The sequence below is a fragment of the Frieseomelitta varia genome, unplaced genomic scaffold (genome assembly GCF_011392965.1).
Source record: "Frieseomelitta varia isolate USP_RPSP 00005682 unplaced genomic scaffold, Fvar_1.2 scaffold_279, whole genome shotgun sequence".
NCBI lineage: Eukaryota > Metazoa > Arthropoda > Insecta > Hymenoptera > Apidae > Frieseomelitta > Frieseomelitta varia.
The window spans coordinates 573,939-595,873 of NW_025110011.1; the positions used below are offsets into that span (position 1 = coordinate 573,939).

Here is a 21,935-nt window from a genome sequence, read left to right on the forward strand (position 1 = left end):
ATTGTAATATCACATAGTAAAGAAATGTTAATATGTCAAAAAAGTATGATGAAAAGAATTATCAAAATGACAGGATTGTTTTTAAGTAACATTAAATGCACGCTTTGAAATCATTTAAATCCTATTTAGTAATTTTTTTTTCTTGACATTTTCTTAACATTAATAGAAACTAGGAAAGAATAATTTAGATGTTCGATTTAAAATTAACACTCTGTACACTTTATATTCGTAAAGGAAAAAGAAACGAAACGGCTACGAGAAAATGAGAGGAAGAAAAAGTAGAAAACACACCTTCGATTACGTGTATCATGATATATGCTGGCTTGGCATTACTGGGTGAACAAGTATAATTAGCACCGTGAGAAAGTTTCACTTTGTCAACCACGAGAATCGAACCATTTTTTGTAGCCTCAACTTTCACCCCTGGTTCATCGTCATAATTGATCATACGACCCTCGCGATACCAAAAGATGAAACTTGGTGCCTCAGTCGATGCTATTAGTTGACATTCCAATCGAAGACTAGATCCTTGTTTGACGTGAAGATCCGGTCCTCCGGGAATCATGGAGTACGCTTCGGTGATGCTTAGACGAATGAATCGTTGTTGAACCGGTTCCGTTTGAATCTGTCTCGATAAAAACGCGTTTCAAATTGTTTCAATCTGTTTAGACATTTTCATGTATTAAATTACCTGGCACTCGTAAAGTCCAGCGTCTTCGCGTTTAACGTTTTTAATCAGCAAAGTCCAGTCTGGAGTGTTTGACACAACCATGAATCGCGTATCGATGACATGAGTTCCTGTACCCAGCGTCAATAGTTGTCGGTCTTTTCGCCTGATCCAAGTCACCTAAAATGAACAAATTTTTCATTGCATGAAAATACGCAAATAGCGTATGAATTCGTTTATAGTAGTTGTATTTTTAAAAGTATTGTACGGAGGCACGTCATCAGGCAATAATCATCACACAAGTTATATACAGAGTGTTTTCAATTCCATAGTACTGGAAAGAAGGTGACATCAAAGAATAAAGAAGTTAAAAAGAAAGAATAAAATTTTGTCATTTATTTTCAAGAAAATAGAAAATTCATTGAGACAACTTGAATTTGGCTAATTCTAGACTAGATAGAAGTGAAGAAATAGAGAGTTATTTTACCTGTGAAAGTAAGTGAAAAATGCAGAATAAAATTTTTTTCATTTAAAATTATGTTTTCAAAAAAAAAGAGCTTTGAATATATTTAGTTAATTGGCTTAGTAGACGAGTATTTAAAATTGAATTTCTTCGAAAATGAAGGGTATTATATTTTTTATTTTTCGCAGATAGAACAATCTCCTGTTTGTTTGACCAAAATTAGCTAAATTTAAGTGTTTGATAAATTTTCTAATTTTTGTTCGAAAAACTTTTATTCCTTCTTTTCAATTTATCTTTTAATGTAGAATCATTTCTGGTTGTGCCATTATTTTGTATATTAAAAATATTTGGACGCAAGAGATTTTAGAAACTAAAGATAAACGATTACATTTATAATTCTGACAGTTAAGAAGATTTTGTATATTTGATGGTGTTTCCGGTTTTCTATATTTCTCTTAGCTAAGAAATATTATTGGTACTCATTTCAAGAGACCGCTTCTTTTGTGATATTTATGGCACAGCAAAACTGAAGGAAAGTAGCTTTAATAAGAAATCCTTTCCTCTTCCTTGTAAGTACGAAACATCGTCATCCAGCTTATCCATCCGTAATGCTATTTTCGTCTGGTGACAGCCGTTATTCTTGCATTCGCAGCAAAGACGATTTAGAAAATGCACGAACGTCGTTCTTCCACACAAATGGTAAGCGAGCTAAGAATATTACGAAAATGTACGGATAGCCTTTAGAATATAGCGAGGTTTTAAATTACAGCTTCAACTTGAGTCGCCGATCGATGCACTCTGACAATCACAGTTGCTGCAACATTCTCTTCTTCAACGGGAACTGAATCACAGTTAACAATAGAATATACTTGTTACAACTCTGAGAGAATTCTTGTTTTCGCAGATTTCTGCCAAATCATTTGTTCGGCTGTTAAAACAAATAAACTTTGACGCTTGACCAGTTGTACGATTTCGCTGCACTATGAAGCGTTTTTTAACAACTTGTTCTTTCTGTCATTAGTTCGACAGATATAATCGTGCAAAATACGAAACATCGTCTCTGTCGAGACTCTCATTTCTCATGATTGACGATTTTACGTTACGTTTATTGTAATTCGAACGATCATAGAATCACTATTTCAACGGAAGTACGTTCTATTCATTTTATTAGTTATTAATACTAATAATTTTAGTATAATTATTTCCTGATATCTCTCTTTATGATAAAATGAAGCTTGTAATTGACTGTACCAGTCAACAGAAAGAAATCAGTCTCGTTGAAGTTCTTGACGAAAAGAAGGCCGACCATTCGCGTATCCTAATTGTTTTACGTCGAGTATACTCGACGTTCACGGCAGACAGGTTTCGCGATTTTCTAATGTGGTTCGATAAGTACTCCTATATTACGAGAACACTCGAGTATAAATGAGCCGAATAATAAAGCATCTGATCTTTACGTTGCCCATTAGTCACGTGATTCTGCTTTCGAAAAATTTCTCACGGGTGAAAATTTCTCTAAAAATTTCGCTGCCCGATTCGATTTGTATTTGTCTCCGCTTTAATAATCGGCTTTCGGCCAAATCGATAATGACAGACTGCACGGGAAAGATATTAGAGTGCAGACTTAATCAAATCTTCGTTTTACGTTAGCGATAAAGAAAAAAGAAGAAAATAATCCTTTTTTCCGGTCAGCCGAGTTCCATTAATCAGGCTTTTCTCTGCACGTGTGAACGCAGCAGTGTGATAACATCGGCGCCGTTTAATTAATGTCTCCCTCGGAAGAACGGTTCGTGATCGCGATAAATTTATTGAATTTCGGCCGTCGCCTCGGCCTCTACTTCCTTTACGAAAATCCACGATTTATCTTGCGCTTTCACGTGGTGTTCGAATTTAAAAAAAAAAAAAAAAAAAAAGGAAAGGATTCGGAGACACAATGAAACGAAGTCCCGGCTAACAGAGGAATCGAAATAGGCTAACAGAGGAATCGAAATAGACTCTGTTTATCTAGGATAGCGAATGAATCGTTTCGTAATTGTATTGTTCGTACCGAACGGCGCAATTCTATTTTCTCTTATGACACACGTAGTGTTTGAGTGTCGAGAAAGTTTATTGCTACTTGCTACAAAGTGTACACTTTGCTTTCTAAAGGTTCTTACAGCAACGAAGCTTGCTTTTAGTTACAAAGGAAACGTACAATCGCGAAACTTTAGGATGTATTCGTACATATGTAAACTTCGTTAAACATAAACTGAACGCTGTACGTTTCTCATGAATATTATTAACTAGCGTGCTTAGTCTATAGGAGTTAACGAATGCGAAGTATCGTATCAACCGACTATACGTACTATGTAAATTGTAAAATTCGAGTGGTCTTGTGAATCTACATCGTCACGGCGGTTTTGAGAATTTTAACAATTATTCGGAACAATATCTTTAAAATATGAACGAAGATTTATGGTTAAAGACAATTTTGCTTCAAGTATATTCTTGATATTAATAAATTTCTTCTATTTGTGAAATGAACGTGACTACATTATAATTCGTATTACTCTATTTATGGTAATAGGAGAAACGAAATATCGAAGATAATATTTAAAAAGTATGCAAAAATATTTTAATTTAATTTAATTGATGGAAATATATAAAAGTAGATATAAAGAAAATAAATGCTGACACTGCCGCGCAAAATTCATGACTTTTTGATTTTTCAAAATGACTAACTGCACAACAAACAGGAAAAAAACAGATAATTGATATATTTTATAAAACTCTTGATGAAATAGTATGTTTTTTTTTTAAAATTCCTTTAAACTCAATGGAATCTGTCAAGTGTCAAGTGTATACAGGAAACAAAAAGTATTCGTACATTATCTAAATTTATTTGGAAACCTCTCTTTTACAATATTGATATTTGTAATGGTTTTACACTGTTTTGAAGAAGGTAAAGTAAAGATACTTTTTTTTTTTCTCGAAAATGCAAACCGTTTACAAAATTTCTCTTAAAATTTATCGATTTCTTCTCACGATGTTAAAAGTATTGCAAGTATCGACAATTTCATCAAGCGTACTATGCACTGTGTGATATTTAATTTTTCACACTTTTGAAACAAATATAATATTTGTCATGATTTTTGAGCGGGAGTGTATGTTACGAATTTTTCACATAAAATATATAATACTGGACAATTCAGACAAAATGCATTTCTAATTTCTTATTCGTTGTATTTTAATCTTACATTGTAGTAGAATTTGAGAGAGAGAGAGCTCTGCCACTTTATACGAGTATTACAATGTAAGTTCGAATATTCGCATTATACCACATAAAGGGACGCGTGCCGATGTTCACGTATCCGTTCTTCGTGCATGAAAAGTAACGCGTCCGAGCAGAAAAATACGAGCTTGAAAATGCGTGTGTAGTTGGAAGCGCGAAACAGAAAAAAAGAAACGAGTATCAAGAGATGAAGTAGCTTGACGCGCGCCTGTGTGCTATGAATAAAAGATTAAAGAAAAGATCGATCTTCTATCGAATAGTATCTTGCCTGTTGCAGTATCGATTGCCCCTTTCCCGCGTTACGATTTCCTGCGATACTCTGCATCGTTTGCGAGATACTGTCCACCATTATCATCGTTATTTTCGTATGTTAATTTCATTAATCATTTGGACAATCCCTTTGTTTGAAATCAAAAGCAATTATTCTTCGCTTAATAGATAGATGATGCAAGTTTTAGATCGATATTGTCGAATAGATAAATAGCAGGTGTGTTCCTAGAGCGCACGCGATAAGACCGTATATCGTAATACATGGTTAGAGAATCCACACGTAGGTAGTAAATCTTCTGTTTAATTACATTTTGCATGCATATTTAACACTGCAGTTTCTTCCACCGTATTTTATATTCCTACAAATATTTGTTTTCTGTTTGTTGGTCGACTTGCGTTTTCTGCGTGAGTAAATATCTGTACGCAATGTTAATTGCATTTGTTTATCGTTACGAAACGTACACGATGTGTTTCGTTTTCTCCAAGAAATTTTCTTTTACAAAGCAGGTGAAAGTAACTGTAAAAGTGAACGTAATACAGGTGAAAGTAATAGTAAGGAAAATGAGGAGCTACCGAAGTCAAAAGATAAACCATTTTGTCTCACATCCCGTCAATAGAATACGTATGAAAATGCAAATTACCGAAACAAAATTTATGTTGTTGATGCTCAAAGAGGATGCCCGTTGTTCTTTCATTATGTCCCTTCGTTAAAAGTCTTTTCAACGCTTGATACTTTGAAAGCGAATGCAATTTCTCGTTTCTTCTTCAGACAGTTGCGTTTTTAATGGACTTTTAACGTACGAACTTTCTCCTTGACAACCTAGCTTTTAGCCAACGGAGCGGCATCTGTTTCCCTCTTTCTTCGAAAAACTCGTGCAAAAGTTCACCGGTTTATGAGAAAATCGGCGGCCGTATTGTTCCGTACGCTGCCATATTGCCACCATCTGGTCTTGGCCTCGAATCGGTTCGACAAAGTAGAAGCTATCGTTTTTGTCTTCTTCTTTCGTTGCCTTTAGCTTTCTTCGATGCACGTAATCAAGACTTTCACGATACGCGATATTTTCATCTAATTTCAAGTAGTTTGTAGTCTTATTGCGATGCCTTCGACAATGACGTTATTCTTTGAGTAAACTCAATATTGCTCAAAATACTATTTTCTCAGTATTCTCTAGTATTTTCTAGTAACATTTCTCGAGTAACGTTTTTCATTTTTTGTTCCTTTTTTTTTTGACACTAAATGGTAGTTGCTTTAAGCCGACTCGACGTATTTGCCGTATTCATCTATTTGGAAATGTGGATAACGAGCTGTTACTCAGGAAATAATTATGCATATTAGACTGATATTTGAATCATCCGTTCATTTACGTATCAAACCGTGTATACACACATACATATATTGAGATAACAAGACAAACGAGATATGTTCTCCGCTTTCCATCAACGTTATTTCGGTGACCAAATCATACAGAAACCGTAGGTACATCGATCGAGCCGAGAATAGATCAATCTTGTTTCCGTACAGTTTGCATTCTATCGTTAATTAGAGTTGTGGAAATACTACGTCTTTTTTTCTAGAATGAAAAGTGAAAGCGGTAAAATCGTTCGTTTTTTGAGTTGATAGAATTCATTTCGATCGCGATGTACCGGTAAACGATGCGATAGAAATTTCCAAATCACTCAGACCGTGCTTCAGTCTAAAATTACCGTCCATTAAAGATAATTATGAAGCAACGATCGTCGTACGGCCGAGTGAAATCCATAAATTTCTTGATAATTATTCAAATCCTTGCCCATTAATATTTCCTCCTGTCTCCTAAGCTGATCGTCTATCGTTCGCAAGCCGATTGAAAATTATACTTGTCTCATTCTTGATCGTTCTTTGTCACCCGATCGCAGAATAAGAGAGAAGATTTATGAATCGCTTCCCGGATCGATTAACGTGCCGGGTAGAAGAAAAATTCAGAAAGTACACGAGTGGCCGCAACCGATATTCGACAAGACGAACTTCCCCCGCCGCTTTCAGAGACAATTCGCTATTCGAACCAGAAAATTGGAGAAGTTCCTGACTCCCAATGGAATTTCCTTCTCGATCTCGAACGCACGTGTACCGATTTCCGAAATATTCATACTGCTCCCGACCACTGTGAAATTTATACTCGTCGCAGTATACTTGAATATAATCTCGAGATGTTTCCCTCCGCATATTGCGTATCTCTTATCGATACCATCGACTATTCTCTCTGCGTGGCCATTTTATACATATTATCAATACAGATAATGTCACAGATACAGCCAACAGATACGATTTTTAGTTTGAACTTCAGCCAGCTTGCTTGTTACTGTGAGTGGATCACAGGATAAAATAATACTAAAATATATATTTGAACAAATACAAATTAGTTATAATGCTGATACTTTTGATTTCTCGCACACTTTCTTTTTTGTAATCACACTCCGGTTTCTTCTCATTCCTCCAGCCGTACTTTTAAAAACAAAAGACAACACACCAGACACACATATACATATTATACTTTCACACAAAGCCAACACTCACAGTTATTATTACATTTCAAGTAATTTTTATCAGTTTATCAGAATCGATTGAAGTTCTATCACGAATACTGCCATAAAATTAAATCTATTTGTTATTTATTTTTTCATAGTTTAGTCTTTTTAAATCGTGATCATTGTAGCATTTACCGCAATACGTGCGGCACGTTTTTTTTAGTTATTTATGCGTATTGGTACTCGCAATTGGGAACATTCCTTGGCGATTCGAATTAAAATTCCAGTCGGGTGCGAATCGATCTTTAGTCAACGCTAGGTGCAATTTTGAAGTGAACGTGCGTCGTACATTACCAGTTACAAGAGCTTGGAAGTATACATGGAGGTTTTGAGCACAACACAACTTTTGAGAAACATCCGAAACGATATTTCTCTCAGCGACAGCAAAAATAATATCGTTTCATTTCGGATGGTTTATAGGACGATATATTTACACATTCGCGCTCGTGCTTTCGTACGCCAAAATTTCAATTTCTTTTCAACTGGTTCCTTGTCTATAGAATATCAATTATAATATTCTAATATTCCTATTATAATAATATAAATATTTCTTGTTTAAAAAGGAAAAAAAAACAGAATAAAATGGTTACAACAGCTGTTGACTCAAAGAATGCATTACCGCACAATTTAAAACAATTAATTTCAATTTTTATGCCTTGTTCATGTATCTATTATGGAATAACAACTTTCCAAAACAAATAAATATTAATAAATATTATAAATAAATCGTTGAGACGAATATAACGATATAAAATATTTTGAATTTAATTAAAACTGTCCTTTTATTTTTAATGAATTGGAGAATATATTAAATAAATTCTTATAGTCGAATATATTAAATAAATTCTTATGGTCCTTTTATTTTTAATGAATTGGAGAATATATTAAATAAATTCTTATGGTCGTATTCATCGAAGAACTTGAAACGACTTTCCTCAACTTCAAACATTTTTGCGAATATTCTATTTTTATACTTTCTTCTCCTTCTGGATTTGTTCAATGACTCGTGAATCAATTATGTTTCTCACGGAGCTTAAATACACGCTTGATATCGCAATATAATTGTTTTTAATTATCAATTCGTTTGTTTTACTCGAAATGAAATGTGTTATAATTTATTTGTGAAATTTGTTTAAGAATTTAGATAGGGTGAAAATGTTACTTTTACAATTTGTAATAATTATACTTGTGGAACGTAACTGTCATCCGGATTTAGCAATCAATATGAGAGAGAATGATTCATAATTTTATACACTTTGCAAGTTGAAAATTGGGAATTTTGTGATTAATCATTACGGTAACTAAAATATTTCTATGCAGTAATTAATTTAATTCAATAATTTTTGTTTAACTAACTAAAAACAAAGGCAATGGAAAAACCAACTTTCGTTCTCACGCTTCCACTTTTTATTTCTTAAGCAGCGGATGCTTCAAGTGGAATTCTTAGAACCCCAGCCGCTTGGCCTAGGAAAAAACAAAAATTCTTTCAAAAAACGACTTCTTCTAGACTTTTCTCAAGGCTAAAATTTAATAGAAAGCAATCCTTGAAAGGAACCAATTCTAGATATTTCTCGGCACTTAGAGCGTCATGTGTTCGAGCCTCATGCGAGCCTACATTCCTGGTGTCTGGACTTTGTTGTCCGAGACGAATCGCTCGCACCGAGGTAAAGCACGTCTCCGGCAGGCCTGTGCATAAACGCATCGTGGCGTCAGACTGTCGCCTTGAGTCCCAAGTTTGAGAGAAGGGGCACAAGCCCGAGCATCGTCCAGTTCGTTCTGAACAACCCTCGAGTTCATTTCGGCAACGTAGTGTCAGTTTTTTTATCTGTGCAGTGCAAGTTCTTCCGTGTGTGACCACGGTCAAATATCGAGCACACTTCAACAAATAACGCTTTGTCTCTGACTTGTAGGCGAGAACTTGATTCAGCAACGGAGAAGGAATTCTCTGTGGAGAATTCCTTTTGGCCTACGTACGAAGTACTGCAGCATCCTTCTTCAGTAATCGAGACAATCAAGCACGAGTAAGGACTGCTCACAGTGAAGCCTGACGACGAGCGCGCCCTCACGGGACTTCCTCAGCGAAGTCATTCTCCAGGCGTGCTTTGCACCACTCACGGGACTTCCTCGACGAAGTCACCCTCCAGGCGTGCTTTCCACATTCAGAGGACTTTCCCTGCGAAGTCACCCTCCAGGCGTGCATTGCACATTCCCAGGACTTCTTCCTTGAAGTCAGAGACCACGCTAGCTCTCCCAATCGGGAGTCTAAAGGCTACTCCGTGTGATCACCTGTCTTTGTCAACGGTACCAGTGTGAGCAGCTGTCTTCATCAACAGTACCTGCGTGAGCTGTTGTCTTCATCAACAGTACCTGCGTGAGCTGCTGTCTTCGTCAATGGTACCAGTGTGAGCAGCTGTCTTCGTCAACAGCACCTGTGTGAGCTGCTTGAGCCGCCTTTGCAGCTAACAACATCCACCAGGCGACAAACGTTCCAGCCTTCACAACTAAGTGGCGCTCAGATCCTGCACGACACTTCAACATCTCAAGCGACTTGATTGTGCAGAACGTGGTCAGGAAATATACTATATTTGTCAAAAGATATTCGTCTGTGTCGATCCTTCTGTTCCCTTAACTTTTTCTACATTTTAAACATTTGGTCCTTCGAGCCGGATTCACAGAGGGAGACAAAACAGACGAATCTCAAAATGAGACTTGACCACGTTGTGCAACGAGCCGATAATCAGCTGATCTTGAGTGCCTCAATCGCTAAAGCGTTTGACCGTCTCACCTCTCGACCAATCACTCGGGAACGCATAGAGATCAGACTGCGACAGTTGAATCGTGATTGGGAGTCATTCGAATCGCAGAATGATAAGCTCACGCTCGCCATATTGAGGTTAGACAGTACTGACCGCCACAAGGTAAGAGAACATGCCTATTTCGTCGAGGACATTTTTGAGGCAACAAAAGACGGTTTCCTGGAAACTGCCGCTAGAATGTCCACCTTGCTGACTGATCAACGACCTCACTCAAATAGAACATCGCCAGAAAGGTCGATATCTCAGTCGCCAACCATTAGTTCGTTAATGCACCCCGCCTTCCGCGGATCGATTTGCCAAAGTTTAATGGCAGCCACGGGGACTGGCTGTCATTCCGAGACTTCTTCACGTCCTTTGTTTTGTCCAATGGGAACAATTTCCGCCGTTGAAAAGCTTCAATACCTAAAGACTAGTCTTATTGGTCCTGCTTCCCATCTTCTTAAGAACACCATTTCCGAGAATTTTCAAAAGGCGTGAGATTCACTTACCGCCTTGTATGAAAATAAGAGACTTCTAGTTCATTCCGCGATTCATTCACTCTTCTCTCTGAGAAAAATGACCAGGGAATCTGCGTCTGAGATGGAAGCACTTTATACGTCAATCTCGCAGATATATCGCACATTAGAAACTCTGAAACACCCAGTCCAATACTGAGATGACATGCTCGTGTACATTTGCGTCCAACGGTTAGATTCTGATTCCGTCAAGGCATGGGGACAGCATCTGTGTTCTTCCAAAGAGCCGCCAACTTGGGAGCAACTTAGCGATTTCCTTTTGTCGCGACTTCTGTCGCTCCAAACGTTCGAAAAATCGCAGTCCCGACCTCCCCTTCAATCTCGAACCCACTCCGCGCGTTCCCATTCTGCCAGTGTAAGATCATCAAATGCTGAGCCAGAATCCACGTGCCTCCTCTGCTCGGATAAACATCACTTATCTCAGTGTCCAATTTATCACCAAAAGACCGTGCAGAACAGACGACAGTTTGTCCAACATAGCCAGCTGTGCTTCAATTGCTTTGGACGGCATCATGCTCGACAGTGCCGGTCGTCACGGCGTTGTCTGAAGTGTGGAAGCCGGCATCACTCAACTTTACACCTGGCCTCAGGGTCAAACCCTGATCACGGACCTTTAAGCGCGATTCAACGAACACGACTTCCGTGGAGTCGATTCCAAATTTTAAACCATCAACCGCCAACGACTCTTCAGTGACGATCAATCACGATCATTCTTCGAGCACTCGTTCTGCTAGCGACCGCTCAAGTCAGAGTGACTAGTCAGTACGGAGAACCTGCTCCTGCACGAGTTCTCTTGGACCAGGGGTCTGAGGTATCGCTCATTATCGAACAACTAGTTCATCAACTTCGTATCCCTCGTAAATCGTCCAATGTTCGAGTCATAGGAGTCGGAAGACAATGTAACGGCAAAACGGAAGGAGTCGTTCGACTCCTGATTAAACCTCGATTTGAGTCTTCCCTTGAGTTCGAAGTCAATGCCTACATACTTCCGAAGTTGACTGAAATGATCCCAAAACTGTCAAGCGAACCCGCGACGTGGCCTCACTTGGAAAACTTACTGTTAGCCGATCCGCACTTCGCAAACACGGGAGGCATCGACATTATCCTAGGAGCAGAGATATACGGGCATCTTCTCGAAGGCTCGATTATAAAAGATCCTTCAAATGCCCCTATCGCTCAGGCATCAAAACTTGGCTGGGTTATCCCCGGCCCAACCCACTCTCATTTAGCAGCCGTCGAGTCTCAAGCTTATCATTGTTCCTTGTAATCGTTCCTTATAATCGTCATGCAAGTCATGAATTACTGGAACGATTTTGGCACCAAGAGGAAGTCAGTGGATCAGAGAAGAAAACTCTGTCCACGACCGAACAAGATTGCAAAAATCATTTCGCCTCCACCCATTCGCGAACCCCAGCCGGAAAGTACGTCGTTCGTCTACCGTTTAAATTACCGGTCGCTTGCTGGGGAACTCGAAACCTTCTGCAATCAGTATGCTGCATCACCTGCAGCGCAAGTTTGAGAAGGATCCACCATACTTCCAAGCTTATGCTGCGTTCGTGAAGAAGTGTCACAATTTTCGGCATATGATCCGGATCCCTGACGGCGAACCAGACCCGTCGCGTGTTTTCTATCTTCCTCATCATGGAGTCATACGAGAGAGTAGCTCCACTATCAAACTGCGAGTCGTCTTCAATGGGTCATGTAGAGTCGCTAACGGACTGCCCCTCAATGAGATCCTCCACACAGGGCCAAAATTGCAGAAAGACCTTTTCGATGTATTAATATGGTTCCGTCGATTTCGATTCATTTACGCCTGTGACATCGAGAAGATGTACCGCCAAATTCTAGTTGATCCCGAGGATCAAATTTACCAGCGAATTCTGTGGATAGAAGATCGCGTACGCATCCCTTATCAACTTGCCACTGTTACTTACGGATTGGTCTGTGCCCCGTATCACGCACTCAGAGTAATCCAGCAGCTGATCAAAGACGAAGGTCATAGATTTCCACTCGCTGTCAGCGTCATGGAGAACGGACGATATGTCGACGACATTTACGGAGGAACTGACACCATCGACGAAGCAAAAAAGACTGCGCTGCAGGTGTCTCAGCTCTGCATGGCGGACGGCTTTCCGCTGCGCAAATGGACTAGTAACGATCCACGTATTGACAACCATTCCGGCTCAGCACCACAACCCCATTCACTCAAGATCCATTCAGGACAATGTCGTTCACGCCCTCGGATTATCATGGAATCCACGATCAGACACTCTCCATTTCCATTTCACTCGATCAATATCTGAACACCCATCGAAACGAGCTGTCCTCTCCTGTATTGCTCAATTCTTCGACCCTCTCGGTCTCCTATCGCCCATCATTATTCGAGCAAAAGTCTTCTTGCAAGAACTCTGGGCAATAAAGGTATCTTGGGACGAGCAATTGCCGGACTCTCAGAAGCAGACCTGGCATGGAATCTGCAGCTAATGGTGGGATTAGAAACAATTGAGATTCCAAGATGTGGCTTGGGACAACCTCCGCAATCAGTATTGACCTTCACGGTTTCTGCGACGCCTCACAATCAGCAATGGCAGCATTTCTTTACGCACGCGTGTGCCCATCTCCTGGCAAAGTCCACACTGCATTCCTTTGTTCAAAGACCAAAGTGGCTCCTCAGAAATGTATGACCATTCCGCGACTGGAATGATCAGCGGCCGTAATGCTCACAAGGTTAGTTTCTCACATGCAGCGAGTCCTGAATGTGCCGACACATGGTGTTCATTTATGGACGGATTCATCCATTGTCCTCACATCCTTCTCGTTGGAAGGAGTTTGTTCACAACCGGGTTTGTTTCATCCAAGAAGCACTTCCTCAAGCCCGCTAGAGGCACATCTCCGGCAAAACCAATCCCGCGGACTGTGCGACCAAGGGTCTCTTAGCCTCGCAATTAAACAATCATCGGCTCTGGTGATCTGGGCCAATTTGGCTCTCCGATGATCCCACCCTCTGGCCAAGTCATTCTCCATCGCCGCAAGAACAACCTCAAGCTTTGGAAGAACAAAAGTCTTCGACCATCCAGAGTCTGCACGTTTCAGCTGACGAACGTATTTGGGATCTTGTCTATCGTTTCTCCTCTCTCAATCGACTACTTCGTATCACTTGCAAGCGAGTTCTGTTGCGAGCCAGACGAGTTCCCAACACGTCTCTAGTTCACGTCCTCACACCTGAGGAGCTAGCCGAAGCTCAGCGATTCTGGATCGCAGCAACCCAACACAGTCATTTTTCAACCGAGATCAAACTACTTTCGACATCTACGGAATTCCCAAAGTCGAGCCCTCTTACGAAACTTTGTCCCTTTCTCGACAGTCATCACCTGTTGCGTGTCCGCGGCCGACTTGAGCACTCATCACTCAATCCGCTCGCTAAGCATCCTTCCAAGGCACTCAGCATTGACCACCTTAATCATTCGAGACGCGCATGAACGAACGTTCCACGGCTCGACGCCAGACTCTCGTATATCCGGAATAAGTACTGGATTCTTGGTGGACGAGCACCTGTTCGCTCATTTATCCTTAAATGCATTAAGTGCACACGATTCCGTCGAGTTCAAGCTCAACAAATAATGGGTCAGTTGCCATCGTCACGAGTCAATCCTTCTCGAGCATTTTTACATTCCGGGGTAGATTACGCAGGTCCCTTTTCTCTCAAAGCATGGAAGGGGCGATCAACACGAACATACAAGTGCTGGGTCTCCCTTTTCGTCTGTCTTTCAATCTCTGCAATCCATTTGGAGCTCGTAACCGACTATTCGACAGAAGCATTTATTGCCGGCTACCATCGCTTCACCGCGGAATTCCAGCTACCTTGACAAGCGATTGCGGGACAAATTTCAAGGGAGCTGATCAATAGTTAAAATTACTCTTCTCAAAAGCTTCTAGTGAGCATAAGAAGGTCGCGTCACTAATTTCTAATGACGGCACGAAGTGGAATTTCAATCCCCCCGCCGCCCCCCATTTTGGCGGAAAGTGGGAAGCTGGAGTAAAGTCAATGAAATACCATTTGAGATGCGTAGTTGGGACAACTCTTCACGAGGAAATGAGCACTTTCCTGACGAGAATCGAGGCGATTCTTAACTCGCGACCATTATGCCCCTTGACCAATGACCCGGATGACCTCACTGTTCTGACACCAGGTCACTTCCTCGTCGGGCACTCGTTAACCCTTATCCCTGAGCTGGACCTAACTCACCTCAAACCAGCCCGACTCTCTCGCTGGCAACAAATATGTCAGATGGTGCAAAGCTTTTGGACAAAGTGGTTAAAGGAGTATCTCCAACGGTTTCACGCGGTCTACAACTGGAACAAGCCATCCTCTTCAATTTCGATCGTAACCATAGTTCTCATCATTGACGAAAGATATCCTCCCAGCAAATGGCCATTAGGTCGCGTTGTCCAGACTCATCCTGGAGACGACAACCTGGTCCGAGTAGTTTCAATCAAAACTGGCTCGTCTATCTTACGGCGTCCGATCACGAATGTTTGTCCATTGCCCATCGACACCCCCTTTGAGGAATGTTCGTCGCCGGAGTCAACGAAGGCGGGCGGGAATGTTTGAAAAATAAAGGTTTGACAAAGTCCCAAGTTTGGGAGAAGGGGCACAAGCCCGAGCATCGTCCAGTTCGTCCTGAACAACCCTCGAGTTTACTTCGGCAACGTAGTGTCAGTTTTTTTATCTGTGCAGTGCAAGTTCTTCTGTGTGTGACCACGGTCAAACATCGAGCACACTTTAACAAATAACGCTTTGTCTCTGAGTTGTAGGCGAGAACTTGATTCAGCAACGGAGAAGAAATTCTCTGTGGAGAATTCCTTTTGGCCTACGTACGAAGTACTGCAGCGTCCTTCTCCAGCAATCGAGACTCTCAACGTGCCCAGCACGAGTAAGGACTGCTCACAGTGAAGCCTGACGACAAGCGCACCACTCACGGGACTTCCTCGACGAAGTCACCCTCCAGGCGTGCTTTCCACATTCAGAGGACTTTCCCTGCGAAGTCACCCTCCAGGCGTGCATTGCACATTCCCAGGACTTCTTCCTTGAAGTCAGAGACCACGCTAGCTCTCCCAATCGGGAGTCTAAAGGCTACTCCGTGTGATCACCTGTCTTTGTCAACGGTACCAGTGTGAGCAGCTGTCTTCATCAACAGTACCTGCGTGAGCTGCTGTCTTCGTCAACGGTACCAGTGTGAGCAGCTGTCTTCGTCAACAGCGCCTGTGTGAGTTGCTTGAGCCGCTTTTGCAGCTAACAACCACCAGGCGACAAACGTTCCAGCCTTCACAGCTAAGTGGCGCTCAGATCCTGTACGACACTTCAACATCTCAAGCGACTTGATTGTGCAGAACGTGGTCAGAAAATATACTCATTTGTCAAAAGATATTCGTCTGTGTAAATCCTTCTGTTCCCTTAACTTTTTCTACATTTTAAACAATTTTATTTCCCTTATAAATAGATTATGCCATAAAGATTTTGTATTTTGTATTTCGTATCTTCTCACCAAATTTGAGATATGTAAACATATCATCTTTACTTCTAATTTCATATTTCATGTCATCTTTGCTTCTAATTTCATATTTCAAGATATTGTCATATTACGATCATTTGAAATAGCAGATATAAATGTGTGTTTATTGTTGTAAATTGTAGATATTTGGCTTTTATAAAAATAGTTCCTCCTAAACAGTTAATCACATGTTCTAAATCAATTTTCTTACTACACCGTGATGTTTTATTTTTTATTTTTTGGTTTCTCGATTTTGTTTGATTTACCAATCTTTTGTATTTAATTGAGTAACTGTACATTGTATAAGCTTTAACATATGTTAAGAAACGAAGGAATGCTTTGTGAAACCAGAAGTCCCAGTTTTTTGACGTTCCTTGCGTTATTGCTCTCAAGTTAGCCACCTTCTCGATTTTCTATTCATTTTTCTTTTTTGTAGTGTACACAATGTTTCAAGTACTTCCGGTAATGTAATCAAAAAGTGTTTATTAAAATTAGTTAATTCTACATCAGCTACAAATTATAATAGTGAAAATTGCCAGAAAATGCTTTAAAAGCTGATAAAAAGTAAAAATCATCTTAACTTTTTCAAGTATTTTCGATTTCACGAAGTGACTGTTGCAAGATGAATTCGATGACTTGCTCCATGACCTTTAAATGATCTTGAAGATAGAAATCTTAATTGGAATCATACAAATCATACAAATTATACAAATATTACACATTTTTAGGAAGCTGACAAATTGCAAGATGAACATCGATAAAATGATTTTTATTTGACAAAAAATAATAATTATTAAAATTTTTTATATGTATCCATATTGACTCAATTATATATTAAAAGCATTATTGATATATCATATTGACATACATCACATATTGAGATAGAATAGATATGTCTTCTTACAATAGCTGATTGAGTAAACTTTCTCGTTAAAGCAACAAATAAATATCAAACTATTGCTATTGCAAACTATTGATATTTCTTATCAATACAGATCAAGAATAAATATATTTAATATTTATTTAAGACGTATTAATTTTGAACAAACTAGGCAAGGCAACATCCATTTAGTAACGTTTCTTTAACGTCTTAATAATCAATAATCAATTTCTGCTCTTCAGATCATTTGAAGATTTTAATATTACAAGTTATTGAATTCGTCTTGATATTAGTTATAACTTCATGGAATTAAAAATACATAATGCTATTTAAAAAAGTCAAGATAATCTAAGATAATCTTTCTGACTTTCACTACTACAGTATGTTGTTAATGTAGAATTGATTAAAATTTTATCTGAAATATTTTTTTATTATGTTATTGAAATTATTTGAAAAATTGTGTATATCATTTAGGAGAACATCCTACATATTCGTTTATACATTTGTAACAAGCAAACCTACGCTTCATTTTCGAGAAAGTTAAATTTGAAAATTTATCTACTATATTTCAATTTAACTGGTTCTGGATTGGTTCTGCTTGGAAATAAATAATGAACAAGAGATCATTACTTGCGCAGACTACAAAGTATAGAATGCAATGTTTTTATAAGACGCTTTCTTTTCGAGGAAGAATTTTTTAAGTACGTACGCGTTTTCTAAGATAATTCTTAACGAAACGTACTCAAACTCTATTTATTTGGAAATGAAGCTTTTATTCTACATTTTCATTAATTTTTGTAAGAGTTAGAAACAGTATTTTAAATTGATACATTACCAAACTACGAGTTCGCACACTATGTTCTCGCCTGTCGGATGTGGAAGAAGAACATGGAAAGCAGAAATAAATATATGCCGAGCATTTGTTTATTACGATAATAATCTCTTTAATACCTATCTCATTAAAAAAAGAAAAAAAATGCTTATCCTTAGATAAAGATTTAGCAAGTTTGGGATTCTATCTTCTGTCGACATGTATAATAAAACTCAATTTTTCGCTTCGCAAAGCCACTTTTGTAAAATGAAACTATGAAACTTAATATCTCTATGCTTTATCCTTGGATATACAATCGCATTTTTCGATAATAATTGTGCTCCTTTATTATCATTACAGATTACGATATTAAGATTATTATCATTACAGATTACGATATTAAGATTATTATCATTACAGATAACAATATTAAGGCTACGTAAACTTAATTCTTTAAGAAATTCGGATATATACAATTTTATTTCGGTCGAAGACATAGCGACTGTTGGTTGCTTTTGTGATCTCCAGCTGATTTGACTCATTAATGGAGATATATTCAGTATATGATCGTGTGTCCAGCTTGCACCTTCCCAAATCACCACTCATAATTTTCGTCATAATTTTCGCCGTAGTAACTGTTTTTCTCTGTCCTTACAACCCTTTTTCAATCATGCTGATCGTTTCCTTATAGCGCATTTTTTACTAATATGCTAGCCACGTTCGCAGCTAGTCAGACCAAATTAGCCTTTTCGTTTAGATTATTTCTACTCTCCTCAATCGCTTTATTATTTTGTACTAGGTCGTTCTTCCATTTCAGTATAATTACATCGCTTTTTGGAATAACCTTTCACTTTTGTGTTCTCACAATTCTTCGTTTTCCGGGCGCTCTGTATCCTGTGATCGATACATCTTCCTGTTACAGGTAATCATCCTCTTGCTTGCTTCCTAATTATTATCACACTGTTATTAGTATCTCAAAACCCATACCATCACTTTTAATTTCTTCTTTTTGTTTTCTCTCCTCGTTGAAAAATTACTATCTAATTGAGGTTTATGATTTTCATTGATCCTATTTTCTGATACGATAACTCTTTGCTCGTTTGGCAGCCATACTCAATATGCTTTGAATCGTTTGCAGTATCCTATGCAAATTCTTCGTCTGCGTCCTTTTCCCGAATATTTTTTTCTTCGAACCTTTATTTGGAATATATGCTTTCATTCGTAGTTATGCCAAATACGGCAATCTATGTGTCCATAATTCGAATGGATTTATGTATATAAATTACACTTATTGATTCTGTTTTCATAGATTCTCATACATCAGAATGGATAAATTTTAATAATCTTGAATTTTTTTAAGTTTTTTGGTAAAAGGTGTGAATATTAGTTCATCGAGATATTTTTAGTCGGCACCAGTTTTTGTTTGAATTCTATTGCCCAACTCTTAAATTCAAGTGCCCTAAATGTGCATGTCGCAACTTTAGACATCTGATAATCCTCATTTCTAGCATACTCTATAGATTTTTGTATGCAATACAAATTTTCAACTCTGGCTTGTACATATATAGTATAAATTTTTAACTCTTTTTTTCCCCTTTAGTACATTGTCTCTTTTCGTAATTTTTGTCCTTGATGCTAAATTTACTCTCAGATCATATATAGAGTATATGAAATAATTTTAATATTAAATATCATAATCATGAAATAATTTTAATATCATTATTAAATATCATAATCATGAAATAATTTTAATATCATTATTCAAATAACTTTGGATACGTATATTTCGTTTGGCTTTAACATCAGCTAACTGAGCTAAATATAACTTCTTGTGCTTAAATGCGTATAATTCTCCTTATCTTTGCAGTGTGTGGTGCAACCGCTATTTAGCTAATTATCATGTATTGGATTCATGGTTATCATACATACATTATTAGTTTGATTTGCTCCACAGAATTCGCATAAAACATCTCGTGTACTGAACTTGCATGTTATCTATTATCATAGTCTCTTCCTATATAACAATCAGTGGTTTGTCAGATTGGAAACATTTTATTGATATAGTATTTATATTCCTGTCATGCTTATGATTTTTTCTTCTCCTTTCGTTCTTTTGCTCATCCTTTGCCCAAACGCCATTGCACCAAATTCATTATTAGGTTTTTGCTTTCTTTTTTCAAACTCTTCGAAAATTTTTATCTTCAGTGTAGTGTGCTCGTCACGAGATTCCATAGTGCACCTAAAATTCTCATACATATCGGATAGACCATTTAAGAGGGTATTCTGATAATCCGGCTTGAAAAAATCGACTTCTTTAAGATTTTTTTCTAAGGAAACCATGAGACATTTTGGTATGAAATTTTCGCACACAGATTTATTCATACTTAAAGAGTATTTACAATTTTTTTTTTAACGAAATTAATGAAAGTTGTGGAAATTATATAGCCTTAGGTAAAGCATGTTTTCAAAAACGGGTTCAAATGGCTGACGTGATTCCGGTCCACCTGGTTATTTGAAATTAAAAAACCAGAATGAATCTTAATTAGTATAAATATGGCTATCGCATGAACCACGAAAACGGCAAAATTTCGGAAATTAAAAAAAATGGCACCATTTGGAGGTTAAAATATCGATTTTTCCTTGTGCTTTTTGTCTTTTGAGTGGTAAAAAAAAAAAAAAAAAAAAAATAGAAAAAAAACGTCAGATTTTGAAATTCGTAGTTCATGCGATAAAGGTACGTCCGGTGAAAATTTTCTCCAAATTTCAAGTTAATCGATCAACTAAAACGTGAGATATCCCGTCAGCCAGTTTAAAAAATATGGATTTGAGAAAAACACGTTTGAAATTTCTGTTAGCCGTTGTACAAAAATATTCATACTTACAATCAATCAAGCAGTACAAAAAATAAAATATTATGAAGTACTAATAATATAAAAATAAATAATAATATAAATAAATTTATATAATTTATATAAATAATATTATAAAATAAAATCAATCAAGCAGTACAAAAAATAAAATATAAAATAATAATAATATAAATAAATTTATATAATTGAATTTATATAATTTATATAAATAATATAAAAATAAATAATAATATAAATAATATTATAAAATAAAATATTTTTGAGAAAAACACATTTGAAGGTTTTGTTACAAAACTCGTCGTACAAAAACATTCATACTTACGTTGCGAACGGTACACCATTTCCTTTAAACATTTATAATTGTAAGTACTTAACCAACTTTGCTAATTTTACGAATTCAAACAAATCTTTTTACATAGACATTTTCGAAAGCATATACTTTGAGAAAATGTAAAAAAAAAGTTAATTTTTTTTAAACCGAATTACCAGAATACCTCCTTAATAGCATTGCGCTTTACAAATTTTTAGTGTAGTGACAACGGCCCCAAAGAAGGGACTTACATGTCTGCGTAGAGGGCGTTGAGTACGGAAGTACGAAAAGTTTGTTTAAGGAAATTATCTGTTAACAAATAATTGGAACTTTTATTTTACATTATTTTAGCATTATGGGAATCAAGATTGTCGTAGGTCGTATGAATTTGTATGTTGATGTCACTTGAGCCCACTTGAGCTTGTCCATGTGGGGTTAAGTGGCCATGTTTGTTTAACGATCAATACAACGCTACCTGATTAGTACCACCAAGCTGCCGCATGGTGTTTACAGTTTATCGTTATTTGTGTGCAAGGATGTAGGGGAGTAGTAAAGTTTTACGTCGAAATGAATGTTTATTTCAGTTTCAATTCTATTGGTAAGTAAAAATTTTCAATGGAAGTGGTAAAAAAATATTAGCGCATGTATATTTGTATAGAATTGCGATAAGATTGTTAGTGATCAACCATGTAGTGTATATAATTGTTCAGTTATAAGAGCTTCGATAGAAAAATTTCTTCGCAAATTCATTTTATAACTTCAGTTTTATTGGTAAGGATTTGGAATCTTAGTGAGTGTACAATAAAATTGCATATACAGGGTGTTTCGTAACTTGTGGGACCCACTTTGGGAGCTGATTGTACGTCTAAAAATAATGAAAAAAAGTCATATAAATATATGTCCTATCTGTCTTCGTTTATGAGATATAATGAATTTTCTGTTTTA

The 21,935-nt window shown here is 37.6% G+C and overlaps 1 protein-coding gene across 4 annotated transcripts in view; it reads right to left on the reverse strand.

Moving 5' to 3' along the window:
• LOC122529139 (neural cell adhesion molecule 2-like) overlaps window positions 1–21,935 on the reverse strand; it is an 82,663-nt gene that overhangs the window by 2,885 nt on the left and 57,843 nt on the right. For all 4 annotated transcript variants that reach the window (XM_043654954.1, XM_043654953.1, XM_043654952.1 and 1 more), the window contains exons 5-6: window positions 692–847; window positions 292–625 (exon numbers count right to left, since the gene is read on the reverse strand). In XM_043654954.1, the coding sequence (XP_043510889.1) occupies window positions 292–625; window positions 692–847 (490 nt within the window). The remainder of the gene's footprint in view (window positions 1–291; window positions 626–691; window positions 848–21,935) is intronic.